A 16,174-nucleotide genomic window follows, 5' to 3' on the forward strand; every position below is an offset into this window, starting at 1 on the left:
TGTTACGAAGTGTCTTTTGTTCTCGTGGTGAAATGCATTCACAAGGGTTTGAAAGTCACAATAATTTCAAAGTTCAGAAACATTTGTATATTGTTCCAAGCATTACCGTGTGGAATATGAATGCTCGTTAAATTAAATACTTTAAAAGTTTAAAAAACAAACTAGCTAGGTGTAACGAGTTGGGAATGAAAATGTTAGTATTTTACTATTTTCAAGATTTCAGAGTGTTTTCTACTAATTAATAACTAAATTGTTATTTTATTAATTTGAGATAATATAGAACTAACTTTTTGTCATATTCTATATTTTTGAAAATTCCATTAAATTTTAAGGTAATGAAGATATTAATATCTAATTCATCATAGTTTAGACTAAATACATGACTAAAATGTGAACTACTGCAAATATACAATTTTTCATATATGTTTATTTATATATTAATAACTAAAACTATAGTTATATAATACTTTAAAAAACAAACTAGCTAGGTGTAACGAGTTGGGAATGAAAATGTTAGTATTTTACTATTTTCAAGATTTCAGAGTGTTTTCTACTAATTAATAACTAAATTGTCATTTTACAATCTGATTTATTGTGTTAAAAAAAATCTGATTTATTAATTTGAGATCGTTATATAGAACTAACTTTTGGTCATATTCTATATTAGTGAAAATGCCATTAAAATAATGAAGACATCAATATCTAGTTCAGCATAATTTAAGCTAAAATGTGAACTACTGTGAATATACAATTGTTAATATATGATTATTTATATATTAATAACTAAAAATATAGTTATATAATAATTATTATATTTACATCTAATATTTTATCTTAATTTATTTTATTTTTAAGAAATTTTAAAAATCTTTCATGTCGTAAGAAATTTAATTTTCTCTATACATCAATATTATTAAAACTGAATTACTTTTTGAAAATACCCCTTCTTTCACTCTAATAATTACAATTTATGCCATTGCATTTAATAATTATTAATTAATTAGCTATAAATCATTTATTTTGTTAGAGTATTCTCTAAGCAAACTTACTATTATACTCTAGCCAAACTTACCATTATTTTCTAACCGAAATATTCTCTAATCAATTTAAAATATGATATACAAACTTTAAAAATTATTTATTAATGTATATTATTATTTCATTTCACATACAAAATATAAACTATAAATGTTATATTAAAAAATATAAAATTATTCAAATATATGTTAAATAATTTGAAGATTAAGATTATTGACACACATATATTTGAATTACACGAATACAATAATAAAAATTTAATTTAATATTTTTCTCAAAAATAAACGTAAAATAAAATTTATTTGATTTATAAACAATTTAGAGATAGATCTATTTATTTGATTAAAACAGTAGTGAATTTTATTTGACATAAAATATTTTACAATGTAATTAAAAATTACTAATTGACGAATATATTATATAACATATCATTTTGATTGGTTTAGTATTCAATCACAATAGGAGCAACCAAAAATTACAGAAAATTAAAAACCGTCGATTTATCATAAATGTTATATATTACAAATCAAAAATAAGCACACATATGAATGCATGTCTGTACAACCATTACATTCTTCTGTTCTTGAAAATTTCATATGTTTGTTTTATTAAAATAAACATCCGTACGAGCGAACATATCAAATCAAGCACTAGTGTCATTATTCCAATTAAAACAATAATATATGATGAGAAACCATAAAGGTAAAAAGCGAAGAGTATTTCATCATATTTTAAATTTTTCTTAGTTTAATCAAAGTTCTTTAGCTAAATCTTATAGTTAGGCCAGTACTCGTGCATCAAATAATTTTGATTCTCATTTTTTAAAAAACATTTTTTATTCATATCAAAAAAATTTATTTTTTTGCTAAAATATTTTCGAATTATCAAATTTTTTTTTTTTTTTCATATCAAAAATTGTAAATTTGATTATGGAAACATTTAAAATAAAGATAAATTATTTAATGGAATATATATTTTTCCGTAAAACATATAAAATAAAGTTAAAGTTATATCACATCACTTGTGTAACAATTGTTTTGTTAAATTTAAAAGTTATCACAAACTTATTGTAAGAAAAATACAATTCAGTGCTTTAGTGCGGATCAAACCACGTTTATCATTGTGATACAAAAATGAGATGCGATGGAAATTTGCAAAGGAGATTAGAATTCAAGTCTTGATAGAAATACATATTGCCATATCATATGGCTCATATGAGACGGTAATTTATAAACAAAATCTAACGGAAACGGTACAAGACTTTTCGCTTCTCGTATTTACGTGTCATGTTTGGGAATGGATTAGATTGGAGCAAACACATAAAGAAAAATCCAAGGACAAAGTACACATCAAGTGTCATTAACCAGCGAGTCCAACTTAAGACTGAAGACAGAAATTTGTGCATCATATACTTCAACATGTAGTGTAGTAAGAGTCAGCAGAAAAGAACAAAACACATGGGCCACCAAAACCTAGCAAGGATGTTCTCTTTCTTAGAAACATAAGAACCAAAACCATTATAATGCTCTGAATCTTACCTGCTTGGAACCATATATATACATATGCAGCTACCTTTGTATAGTGTTTACACAATGTTAAATTCATTATTGAATTATAATTTCCAATTTCGATTCTATTTTCGTATTTATTTATTTACTCTTGAACTGCATACTTCCGAGAAAGCTTAGACATTTTGAGGAACATAGAATTTTAATCGATATCGAAAAATAAGTATAAGAAATATCTTTAAAAACAAACCGCTTGAAACAAAATTAGTTAACACAAAATCTAAATGGAACCTAATTAAAAATATTTCGGATACTAGAACTGAATCATTGGCGAACCGAGAACCATAATATACTATATATAAAAACCAGGGCCTCTCTGCATTGGGAGACAACCAAACTGCCTCAACTGCGGCTACTGGTACAGAAACACGTCACCTTTTCCTCAACCAAGATTATATCCAGGCCCAGTTCTTGCCATGTGCAAGAGGTGCTTAAGCACAGGGTCCTAATTTCTTTTTTGCAATTTTCTGTTAAAATTTAGAGAATTTTAAAAATTTAGGACCCTTTTTGTAGAACTAGTTAAATTTTTCTTGTAGAATTTATATTTTCATAGGGTCCGTAACAACGATGAGACAGGCCTGAATCAGTTCCTCCCTCTCTCTCTCTCTCTCTCTCTGAAGCGAATTCTTGACATGGAGATGCGTATGACCGGCTTGGAGACCACAACTGATGCAGTCAAAGTTGATCTCCTTGCACTGAAAGCTGACTTCAAGGAAGAGATTACTGCAACAAGGTCTACATTCAACTTGATTCTACAAGCTCTCCATTCTCAAGTTTCTCTTCATGCTGCCTCAGTTACTCCAACAACACAACCTCAAGCTCAACCTGGCACTACAACACAACAATATGACTTAGAGAGGTAGTGTTCTGAAGAGCTTGGTGACCTTCAATGTTTATGTTGCTGTTGCTTTTGTGTTTAGTTTTGAACAATCTTTTGGACAATGTAATATTTGTTAAACTCTTGTAAATGGTTTGACGCGAAAAAAAAAACTCTTGTGGTAATGTATATTAATATTTGTTTTTATTTTAAATTTCAACTTTTATAGAATATATTTTTATGAAAATTTATTACAGAATGCCACGAATAAGAACATGACATATCACGACTAAAATAAAACTATCGATTTGTCACATTATTTTTCATGTCTAAAATAATCACTATATAGCCATATTTAAATTTGTGACTAAATGGTCATTTCGAGCAAATAAAAACACAAAAGTAAATATGTCAAATTTATGGTAAGTAGACGCAAAGTTTTTGGGGTAAAATTGTGAATTTTTTTGCCACAAACAAAACATGACTAAATTGTATTTGTATAACCACGATCTGTCAAGTTTTTTTTTCATTATAAAAGTGTAGTCACGATTTTCCGTGGCTATTTTTCAATATAACCACGAAATATGAGCCATGATTAAGATCGTGGCTATGCGTGATTTTTATACTAGTGATGATGTTGAGCACTGGCCGACTGGAGATCGTTTTTAAGGCGAGGGTGAGCCGGCCAAGAGTGAGGTACTTTATGCACAACCTTTTCGTTAGCGGCCAAACATATATGTATCCATTACAACGGGTGTAACTTCGCATCCCAAATAACGGTAAACCAATTCGCCGTAAGTTCTGATAAAAAATCAGCGAAGAAAAAAACTGAGAAAAACTCCTTTCACGGATAAACTTCTGATGCACTGATTTTTTCAATTGGTAAAATCACGCTTTCAAGAATTTTAGAAAGCTTTGTCGATGTATTAACTTGATAATCTGTATGGATCATGATGTACTCAAGCGAGAAGAAAGATAAAAGACAGAGATGACAATTTTTTTTTTTTTGAAAAAAAACAGAGATGACAAATCCTTTATATACTAAATCACAATTCACTTGACTAATAGAATTGTGACAAATGGAAAAGAAAATTTTTTTTAAAAAATAATTGATTTAAAAGAAAATCTCTTACATTCCTAATTTTTAGTAATTTTCTTTATACACGTTCAAAGTCACTTGACCATGATTTCAAACTGTTTTTGATTTTCCTCTTTTATATAATTTACTCTCTGTTTCTTTTTTCCTCAATTTTTCTATCTTCTCACGCAAACAAAAGAATGAAAGATCTTTTCATCTCTCTTAAATTTTCCTTGGGTTTCTTCATATTTTTTTTTCTGCACCAATTTATTTTTAAAATTATTCAACTAGATTAATACTTAAAAGCTTATTATCAACAAGATTTAGATTGATATAGAGGAATTACGGGATGCAATTGATATTGGTACGATAACTTTGAAGAGATTTGATTTTAGATCACTACAACATAACTAACTTAGAAACTTTCTCGATCTTTTGATTTACAGGGCTTGGAGGTCACAGTTTAGAGAAATAGAATGGAACATACGTTCAGCAATAACTCAATTGCAGTTGTGATTTGTGAATCAAAGAAGCACAAGCTTTTGACATGACAAAAAAGGTTTTAACGTTTTCCATTCTTTGCTATTTTTTCTGATTTGTTGACTAATGTTTCATTGGTTGAATCAATTATTTTCCAGTATTCACAACTGCAATTGAGTTATTGCTGAACGTATCAAGGAGATTATTTTTTTTATCCAAAGGTAAATTTACTTTACTTAATTATTGCTATACAAATTTTTAATTTACAAAATGCAAACTTAAGCTGTAAATTTCAACCTTATAAATTCAAAAAGAAAATTGTCAGGTAAATCAACATGTGGAAAATAAGTAATGTGAATTAATTTTGTTTACATGTGTGCTTTAAAAAATATTTCAGGTAAATCAACATAAAATGTCAATTTTAAACTATAAAAATTAAAATAGTAAATTATTAGATTCATCATATCTAAAGTTACACTAAACTAAATTAAGTATTTTTTATTCTGTACGTAACCATTAAATATTGATATAAAGTTTTTCTTTCATACTTTCAACCACTTTATTTCAATGCATGTACCTCTAAAATGATATGTTACTGTTTATATAATATTTTAAATAATATTCACTATGATTGAAAATTATGATGATGATCAAATAATTTCTAATATAATGAATTGATCTGTGCGTAGCACAGGCATAATACTAGTTCTTTATATAAACACAAAACTCGTTTTGCCCAACAAAAAAAAAGAAACACAAAACTCGTTTCTGTATCTTATTGTGATTTCATCTCACTTTTTTTAATAAAAAAAAACTACAAAGTCATCAATGCTAAACACAATCTACTTTTACTTATCTCTCAATTCTCGCAGCACTCTGTGTCTCTGTTCACAGCATTATTTAGTTAAAACTTTGTGTATTTTTCCAAAAGACCATTGTATTTCTTCATGTATCCGATAATAAATAATTGTAATTCAGACGAACTCGACTTCCGAGTTATTTTATGCTGACACGATTGTAATATACTTCTTCTCTATCATTTTAAATGGTGTTTAAGGTTTTTGCACAAAAATTAAAAAAATACAAAATTTTATATAATTTATCTTGATTATGTATAAGTGACATACATTAAATAAATTTGGTTCAACCAATAAAAAAATATAATATTTTTGTAATTGGTCATAAGTACAAATAACATTAAATTTTATTTATGAAACAAAATAAAAAATTTAAACATCACTTAAAGTTTTAAGTGATACCGATGAAGCTAGTAATTATATAATGACATTTAGATAAACAATAAATAGGATTAGCTTAAAAAATCAGTTTGATAAACGAAGGATTTAGTGTTTGTTAAAGCCGACAAAATTTGTTTGTTGATAACTTTGATAATATGGTGTTCAAAAAGAAAGAAAAAAGAAAGGAAGATAACTTGATAATAAATACGAAGATGAGACGAGAGGCAAAAGGACAAGAAGACCAGCTATCTGATTTGTACTCGTCGTAATCAAAATCCAAAACACCTTCGCATCACGTGCGTCTCTTTTGTTCTCTTCCTCTTCCTCACTCTTAATCATTTATTTTCCTCTAATTATTTTAGGTTAAGAAAAAACAAACTAACAGATCTATCTCCGCCGAACTAAACGACAACGTTGGGGATTTTGCATCATGCATAATAGTCCAAGTGCTTTCTGATTCTTCTTCTCTCCTAATATAAACATTAATTGTAATTATCATTTCTTCCAAAATTATGTGTTTTCTGTTTTCTACTCTAAGCTATTTGTAATATTATCTCTAATTGATGCCATATGTCTTCAAGTTACTACAACCCTTCATGCACACGATCCAATTAAAGGAAGAAAAAAATGAGTATTGGATGTTTTCGTCCAACTAATCCAAAATTTGAATATACTTTCAAAACATGGAGTAACAAAAAGGGTAAAATCCATCTCTCTCTCATTCCCTCTTCACATGGAAGAAAGAGAGCGATTCAGTTTTTGATGGCCGGTTCCTCCAACTTTGACTCCTGACTTATGGGAAGCGGTGGCTTCCACAACACATGCTTCGCCGGTTCTGTCTCCAATAAATTTTAAAGCACAGTTATCATCGATTGTTGTGTAATCATCACTTCTTATCCTTTTCTGTCTCACTAACCCTCATTCGCTCCTCTGATTTCTTCCTTCCCCTTGATTAAGGCTAATTCAACTTCAAGCTAATTCCTATCATCAAAGATGCATGCTCGTTTTGCAGGAAGATTGGAATTTGGTAGTTCGGCTGAAGACGGTGTTATATATTTCTCGAAGTGCTGATTCATCAGACTAGGTTCCTTGGGTTGAACTTGCATGTGGGCTGTTCTGTTGATTGGCCTCTTCATCAGTTTGCATTCGTCATTGCTGGAGATCCGTCGTGTCTTTCTTTAGTTCCGGTGGAAGAAGGTGGTTCTGATGCATGTTCTGGCGTGTTCATTGATCGCTGGGCGATCGGACACTTGGTGAGCGATGTGTCCTCTTCTTCCTCAACGGGCTTCAATCTATGGGTTTATGGCATGTAGTGTTTTACTTTAGTCAAGCCTATCTGTTTTGGCCCTTTAGAGTCAGCATGTTTGTTTTTTGTCATTTTCTTGTATTATAGTCGGGCTTCAATCCACTTAATAAACTCCACTTGAAAAAGAAAATACTTTCAAAACTTTTGATATATGTAAATTGTTAGAACTCAGAACAAGTTGAAAAGAATGATTAATATTAGTTCAATCAAAATAAGAGAAAAACAATAGTTTGGCTAATATAGCATAACTTACTCATTTCTTTAGTAAAGAAAACATATTCATATCTTTAGTATTTTCAACAACATTTTTTTTACAAAGATTTCTTTTTAAAATGAACAAAAGTTTTGATAAATTGTAAATTTTTTGGCAATATAAATTACCAAAGATTTTTGGATTTTTAATTTTCTAAAATAGGAATCATTTGCATATAGCTTATTTATATTATTTCATAATTAGTATAGTCAAAAACTGGTCATATATTTATTATAGAACAAAGGAAAAAATCCATTAAAATACCAGAACTAAATTAAGTAAGATTTTTAATACCCAAATTATTTTTGATTTCCGGTCTAATACCCAAACTAATTATTAAACTCATTTTAATACACTTACATTTAAATCTACGCTTATTTTAATACACAAACTATGCCTTTTAAATTAAATATTATTTAATTTAAAAAAATCAAAATTTCAAAAACAAACCTTAAAATTTCAAATTTGGTTTTATGTTTTAGGAATAAAACTAATTTTATAATAATCTTAAATTTTGGTAATATTAGTTTTAGTTTTAATTTGAAATTTAATTTGTTTCATGAATTTTAAAACTAATTTATTTAGAATTAAGTTTTTACAAATTTTAAAATTTTATCCAAAATATAGTTACTTTATTCTTAAATAATAAAAAAATTTAAGACTCTTCTTGAATTTTAGAGATTCCTTTAAGTTTCATTTGAAGCTTATTAATATTTTTGATAAAATGAAAAAAGTTTTGAGTATTAAATCTTTAAAAGTAAGTGTAGTACAATTTGTAAAATATTTAGTCTCGCTATTAAGACGGGAGGCAAAAAAGTTTAGGAATTTTATTAATACTCAAACTATGCCTTTAAATCAAATTTAAGTAAATTTCAAAAAAAAAACTTTTTAATAAATTCTAAAATTTAAAAACAAATCTAAAATTCCAAAAAAAATAGTTTTAGGAATAAAGGTAATTAATTTAAAATAATCTTAGTTTTAGTTTTAATTTGAAATTTAATATGTTTCATGAAGTTTTATCCAAACTTTAGTTACTTTTATCCTTAAATAATTGAATTTGAATTTTTAATATTTTGCTTTGAGTTTTAGGATTTTTTAAGTTTCATTTAATAGTAAGTGTAGTAAAATAGTAAAATATTTAGTTTGGTATTTAACCGGATGACAAAAAAATTTGAGTATCAAAAAAGTTAACAAAATTTAGTTGGAGTATTTTTATGGAATTTATGAGATTCAAGTAATTTTTCGAAATGAATAATATTTAGAATTTTATTTGTTAAAAGTACTATAATTTTAAATATCTAAGCAAAACTTGAGAACGCCTTGATTGGGTATTTCATGTCTCAAAAAATTATAGTATTTTATAGTTTTACCCCACAGTGTATATGAAGAAATGATTGAGGTAAGAAAAATTATTTATAAAATAACTAGTCATAGATTAGAAACATATTGGGGAAATTTTATGTTTACCAACTAATTTTAATCTATACCACCACTAAAGGGACATTTTCAAAAATATCTTACTTATTAAGTTGCAAAAAACTCTTATATCCTTGTTATCTATATATATAATAAATCATAATTTAAAAAAAAAAAAATCTTTCGAAATTTTCTTTTTAGTTTTTTCAAAATTTTTTTGAAATTCGAATATTAGAATCCTAAATTTCACATTCCAAAAACCCTATCCCACCTCAACTTTAAACCCTAAGTCTATATGGAAAATTGCCACAAATACCACATTCATAGTACTATTTTTTATGTTTACACTGATCACTTATACTCCTGGGTTAATTAATATAGACTTAGGGTTTAGAGTTGAGGGGTGGGGTAGAGTTTTTGGAATGTGAAATTTAGGATTCTAATTAATAAATACTTAAAAAATATAATTTTTTTAAAAATAGTTTCAAACATAATTTTTGATTTTCAAAAATAAATTCTGAAAAACAAAATATAAAAAGTAGTTTCAAGCACATTTTTTTTGATTTTCAAAAAGAAACTTTTGAAAAAAGTTTTAAAAAAATTTATAAAAAAGTTTGAATTTGAAAAAGTATAATTCAAAAACATAAAAAAAAATATTTTTTTTTATTTTTTATTTATTTAAATAATGATTTATTATATATATAGATAACAAGGGTATAATAGTCTTTTGACACTTAATGAAGAAGGTATTATTGAAAATGTCTCTTTAGTGGTTGTAAAGATGAAAAGTGGTATCATGAAAGTGGTAAACATAAAATTTTCCCTATATATACCAAGGGTATAAAAGTATTTTGGCATTTAATGAACAAAGTATTTTTGAAAATGCTCTTTTAGTGGTGGTAAAGATGAAAAGTGGTACCATAAAGTGGTAAACATAAAATTTTCCGAGGGTAGACTAGTTAACACTAGGGGTAAAAGTGATAAGTGTAAACATGAAAAATGATACTATGAATGTGGTATTTGTGGCAATTCAAATGTTTCTTTAGTGACGGTAAACATGAATAATAGTACAAAAAAGTGGTAAACATGAAAATTTTCCTTTATTTAACACATTATGAGTAATTATATTTATATCCAACTAAAATATTATTATTTTGATATATTTTCATTGATAAAATTTATATATTGTTCTAAGTAATTTATTTTATATATTCATAATAAAATATATATGGGTTTTTGGTATTAAATATTTTTATATATTAATATATTAATACTTTTATATAGTTAACTTGAAAAACTTTATTTTCACCAATCCTTAACAAAATTGACTTGGAAAATTTTCATTTTTACCACATTCATGGTACCATTATTTATTTTTGTTATCAGTAAAGAGACATTTTTAAAAACACATTTTTCATTAAGTGGTAAAACACTCTTATGCCATTGTTTTCTCTATATATATAATAAATAATTATTTAAATAAAAATAATAATATTTTTTATGTTTTAGTTATACTTTTCACATTCAAACTTTTTTATAAAAAAATTGAATTTTTTTTTAACACTTTTTTTTCAAAATTTCTTTTTGAAAATCGAAAATTATATTTGAAACTATTTATGTTTTGAATTTATTTTTTCGAAAATTTTTTATAATTTTTTTTCAAAATCAATGATGGGACTTTACTTAAAAAAAATTGGACAAAAGTTTCAAAATAATTTGAATGTGGTATTTGTGGCAATTGCCAATTTCCCATTAGTTAATGAAATCTATAGTACGCTCATAAAACGCTCACAATAACTCATTTCCAAAATAGTGTATTTGAAACGAAACGTTGCTTGCGAAACCGATCAAGTACTACACGTTCAAAGCTGTGAAAATTATTAATACGGAGAACGTTCAAACCTTCTTCGTGCATGAAACAAACAGAAAAGGTTTTAAAACGACTAGAGACTAGTTTAAAAAGACTAATACGACGATGGAACGGCAGGCTGAACCTGGAGGAGGTGGTGGAAGCAATCGGCTGCGGTCGGTCGGTTCTCTTGGTTCGGTTCCAAACACTTACCTTGAAGTTCTCTTAACATCTTTGGAACATTACTCACTCCACAAGTCTTTATCATATAACCTACTCCCCACACATCCACTTTCACCGCATGCAATCCTCTCTCCATCTCCGGCGCGTGTCTCCCACGCTCCTCCTCCTCTTCCTGGGCCGCAGGGCGGTGCGGGTTGAGCTGTGGGGACTCAGCCGCTTCTTCGAACCCGCAAACAAACCATTCGGCGTTCGATGTTGACGTCGTCTCGCTTTTCATTACATTTTCCCATCCCATGTTACGATGCATGAACGAAATGTCGTGAAGCGCAACAAGCGCTCTCGTAACACACATCAGAGATTCGATGAGCTGATCAACATTTAGAGGTTTGACTCTGATTCCACGTGGCTTAAAGCTCAACGAGAGATCCTTCTCGCTTGCCTTGTCCAAATACTCCGCGTGTGGAACTCGTTGGTCGAGAAAGTCGTAGATTCCTTTCGCTACGTTCCATTTTGTCTTGCTTGAGTAATACTTAGTCACCGTGTGAGGGGTCATCTCGGTCAAAAAATCTCCATGAATGATTCTCTCGAAGTCGTTGTAACATAAACGACCCGCAGTGCACTGATCTGCAAGCAGAGGTAAAAGAGAAGCGAGACGGTAACAAGGAACCAATGCCTTGATTCGGTCCGATGGTGACGAGACATCAAATGAATAAAGATCAGTGCAGGTCACTCGATCATACGAAGAGCGGCTCAAAGAGCAGAACGTTACGGTGAGCCCTATTGCGTAATAACCAAGAATGTATGGAAGATCGTTGTACGACCAAAGAATCTTTTCGACCAATAGAGAAGAAGGATCAGGTGCACCTTCTCGTACCTTATCAACCTCTTCTCCCCTCCATAAACCAAACCCTTTTACAAATCCCATCAAGTTAGGCCACTGATCTTGGACGTTTTCAACACAAGAAGACGAATCCGGTTTACGCAAAACCACCATTTCACAAAACTTTGAAACCATTCGGTTAACGCAGTCTTCCCAAAGCGGTATCAGCGAGTCTTTGCTAAAGATGACGAAACCCTTATTTAAGGGGGACATTATGGGACCGAGGATATCATATGTGATTGCTCTACAATCAAGTAGCTCCGTGGAGGAGGTGGAGAAGAAGAGCTCTTTTCCCAGTGGCAAGTCATTGTAAACGTCTAGTCGGAGAGGAAACCGGAAATTTTCCGGCGGTGGTTCTTGAAGATACCGTGCGAGCTCAGTTATGCTCGGAAGATTCCCCGCCGGCACCCGCAATTTTCTCAAGCAGTGCTCTGATGGGTCTTGGAACTCCAATGTTGATATTGCTGTATATTAGCATTAATTAGTTCATAAGTTAATAATATAAATTTAGCTAGCTCTGGAGATATAAGGTTAGAAACATATTTACATTTGTGAATGTGCTCGGAGAGTGGAAGCTGAGTCCGATCAAATGCCATATTCACTGAAGAAGAAAAAAAACATATAATACGATAAGAACATTTAGTTTCTTCTATATCTTTTTTGTCAAAATTGTTTCTTCTATATCTTTTTTGTCAAAATTGTTTCTTCTATATTTTGTGTATGTCTATCACCAAGGGTCAATTGTTAAAAAGGTGTCACATTAACTGAAAATGCAAAACACCTATATTAGCATAAGACTAGAGAGTTGAATTCATTTTCTTCTTTAATTTTGTATATATATCACTAATGGTTTATTTTTTGTACACTTTCTCGCTCTATAATATTAAAATATGTATTTATCAATTTTGTATTTAGTTTTCAATAGTAATCATTACTGGAATATCGTTAAGAATTCATCACTATATAAGATTGGAGGGGTTCGTTGCAATGTTCACCTTACTAATTTAATTTAACAAACTATGACTAAACGAATATGCATGCGGGTGTTACCTGAAAGTGGAGGAGCAGATGATGAAGTTGACTTTTGTCTTCCAAAGACTTTAAGATGTTGACCAGAAATGAATTTATCCAAAGAAAATCCTTTGAGAGGTCCATCTTCGAAAGATTCCATTGTAGAAGCCACCATGGAATCATCCAAGTAGGTGAGCTCATCTGCATTCAAGAAACTCGACCCACAAACCCTAATTCTCCCATAATCAACCTCTCCTTCTTCAGCCCACAAGTTAACCGATTCCTCCCAAGTTAGCCGTATTTTCCCAACACGGCGAAGATCTTTTAGAGAGGAAGATGAAGAAGAAGAAGAAGGAATCCTCTCACAAGAAGGATTATAGTACAATGATCTATTAGAGAATAAACCTGACCCTCTAGCAATGTTGCTTGAATACGGATACTGAGGATGATCATCTCCAACTATTGATAATGCTAATCTCTTCCCTCTTCCTACAATGTACATAATTAAGTTTGCTCAAACATTATAGAAAGAATAACAAAAAAAAAACATAACCTTAGACAATTTCATGCTCCTTCATCTCTAATCAGTAGACCAGTAAACGAACATACAAAGCATAGACAATCATTAAAAATACATAATCCACAACCAAATTTGCAGTATTGAATAATGTGACTCCTATATAACAATGAACTCTTAGACAAGTCAATGAACAAAAACGTTATTGAAATAAATAGTTTTCTTTTTACCGATGGAAGTGATAGGGTTATTATTAATATCATCTCTTGAAGTCATAACCGGTGGATGAAGAGGAGGAGGAAGCGTCTCAGCAGACGGAGGCGTTAAGGTAACATCCGCCGTAGCTCCGCCACTAACACTGCGGCTAATAGTCGGAGCTCTGACACGTGGACCAATGAAAAGAGCCAATTCATTGTACACTTCTTCGTCGAAAGACGCGGGAAGTTGATGTTGTTTCCTCTCGTAAGGAGAGAGCCTGAAGTAACTCTTACCGAACCTCTCTCTATCTGCTCCTTTCTCCCACTCGTCCACTTTCCTGAACTCACCAAGCATGTTGTCCCATTTTGTGCCAGCGACTTTTGAATCCCGGTTTACACCTTTCCGGTTTAGGTACTCGGCTACTTCCCTGTCTTTCTCAGCCCTTGTTTTCCCTCTTCCCTCGCCCGACCCGGATCCGGATCCAGACCCGGTTCTCTGGTTTTGGTACTGGACTCTCCATGCTCTTGCTAGACATAGCATCTCGTTTGGTTTCCACACAGGGCTCACGTATTTCCCTTTTCTAAATTTATGTTGAAAGGACTCCGTTTCGGGTTGTTGTTTCTCGGTGTTGGTAGCTTCTTGAACCAGCGGTGAAGATCCGGCGGTTTCGGTAGAAGAGGCTGCTATGACGGCGGTGGAAGGGAACGGTAATGAAGAGATTGTGGAGGCGGTTGGTACGGTGGAAGGTGACGGCAAGGCTCTCCATTGAGGTGGGGAGAGACCGCCGGAAGAGCTGAAACGTGGTCGTTTGGGGATGACAGGAGCTCCTGGAGAAGAGACGGTTGGGATGAAGATGGGAGAAGACAGGAAAGATTGGTGTTGGTGGTGGAAGACTGATGGGTTTGGTGTTTGGTGATCAAGTGAAGAATCTTTAGGTGGGGAGATTTGATTCGGTGATGGTTTTGTAGCATCTCCTTTTGTTGTCTCACCCATTTCAAGAAGCACTCAAATTAAAGAGTGAATTAAAAATACCCCGTATTGAGTTTTTATTATTTAAAACAAAAAGAGAGAGAGAGAGAAGGAAAACAATAAGAACCAGAGAAACAATTGTTTGATTTTTTTTGGAGATTCAAGCTGGTTTAGTTTCTCTGGTTTTGGGGTTTATGAAGAGAGATGAGTCAGATGAATACTAGGGTTTTTTAGCTTTTTGGTGGGCTCTGCTTTTTGCAGAAAAATGAAAACGAGTAGAGTACTGATGTTATAACAGAACAAAAAAATTGAAAACTCGAACTAAATACAATATATACTTTTGAAATTTAATCACTCTGCCAATATAAACCTATTTAGAGTAGCCATATCTATTTAACCAATCACACGTTACCACCCTGTTGCGATGATACTCGTGTTAACTCTTGTTGAATATTATAAAATACTTCATATATCACATTGTAGAGAAGAAACTCAAAGCATCAGCAGTGGGAGTTTCTTCTCCTCGTCTTTTGGTAAAAAACTATTTTAATAATGCAAAAAAAGAAAGAGAATATAGAAAAGATGAAAGTGATCACTTAGAGAAAGACTTTGAACAATTCTAAAGAGACTCTTGTACTAAGTATCTTTCTTTCATTAATATATTACATTAAAAATAAATACAAAACCAAAGAAAAAAAAATATTAATATAATAAAAATTAGAGACTCATTTTAAGAATCAATCCACTGTTGATGCTCTCAGTCATCATTTCCAAATAATTCATTGTATTATGTAATAAATAAAAAGAAAATAAGGAAATTTACCAATTTATACATAAAATATTCTCATTCCTTTTTTATAAATCACAATAGACTTTTGGACCGATCCTAAATGAGGTCACCCCTAATTTTTTTGTTCTTATCTAGATGTTTCATATTAAATAAACGGAAAATGGTACAACAGAATTTAAAACAGAGAAACAAAATCGTAAAAATAACAAAATTCTCCATAATCAAATTTCTAAGCAAAAGAAAGAGAAGCTTAAGACTTAAAAAGTATAAATAACAATTTTAAACCTAGAACCCAACATTCGTCATAAGCTTATAAACTTCCAAAACCCTTAAAAACTGTTCACGCGAATATCGTTCATGTCGATGGAAAGCCACACGATACATCTACCTTCTTTTTATGATTTTTCATTCTCAATGAAAACAATAAGACCAATAATGAAAATAAGGCATGTCAAGCTAACCAAAATATCAAATATAGTACCAGACCAGTGGGAACATCAACACCCTTAACTTAAGAGAAACAGAAGCAGCTTCGAGTTCCAATGATGCTTCATAATCTACTTATGGATGTTATTGATCTTCA

General features: G+C 30.5%; 1 protein-coding gene across 1 annotated transcript; it reads right to left on the bottom strand.

The window, feature by feature from the left end:
* Positions 1-11,008: 11,008 nt before the first annotated feature.
* On the bottom strand, positions 11,009-15,912 carry LOC106413724. The gene is made up of 4 exons (XM_048754309.1): positions 13,865-15,912; positions 13,157-13,606; positions 12,654-12,707; positions 11,009-12,570 (listed from the first exon to the last, which is right to left on the bottom strand). Exons 1-4 carry the CDS (start codon positions 14,823-14,825, stop codon positions 11,159-11,161), a joined length of 2,877 nt encoding a protein of 958 aa, XP_048610266.1. The 5' UTR covers positions 14,826-15,912; the 3' UTR covers positions 11,009-11,158.
* Positions 15,913-16,174: the final 262 nt, after the last annotated feature.

This window comes from Brassica napus, chromosome A2, assembly GCF_020379485.1.
Source record: "Brassica napus cultivar Da-Ae chromosome A2, Da-Ae, whole genome shotgun sequence".
NCBI classification, from domain to species: Eukaryota; Viridiplantae; Streptophyta; class Magnoliopsida; order Brassicales; family Brassicaceae; genus Brassica; species Brassica napus.

Excerpts from the sequence above, each read along its gene's own strand:
- LOC106413724 (XM_048754309.1), bottom strand. The coding sequence starts at position 14,825 with ATGGGTGAGACAACAAAAGGAGATGCTACAAAACCATCACCGAATCAA. Across the intron at positions 13,607-13,864 it reads TAACCCTATCACTTCCATCG|GAAGAGGGAAGAGATTAGCA; the intron begins GTAAAAAGAAAA and ends TGTACATTGTAG. Across the intron at positions 12,571-12,653 it reads CTCCGAGCACATTCACAAAT|CAATATCAACATTGGAGTTC; the intron begins GTAAATATGTTT and ends GCTAATATACAG.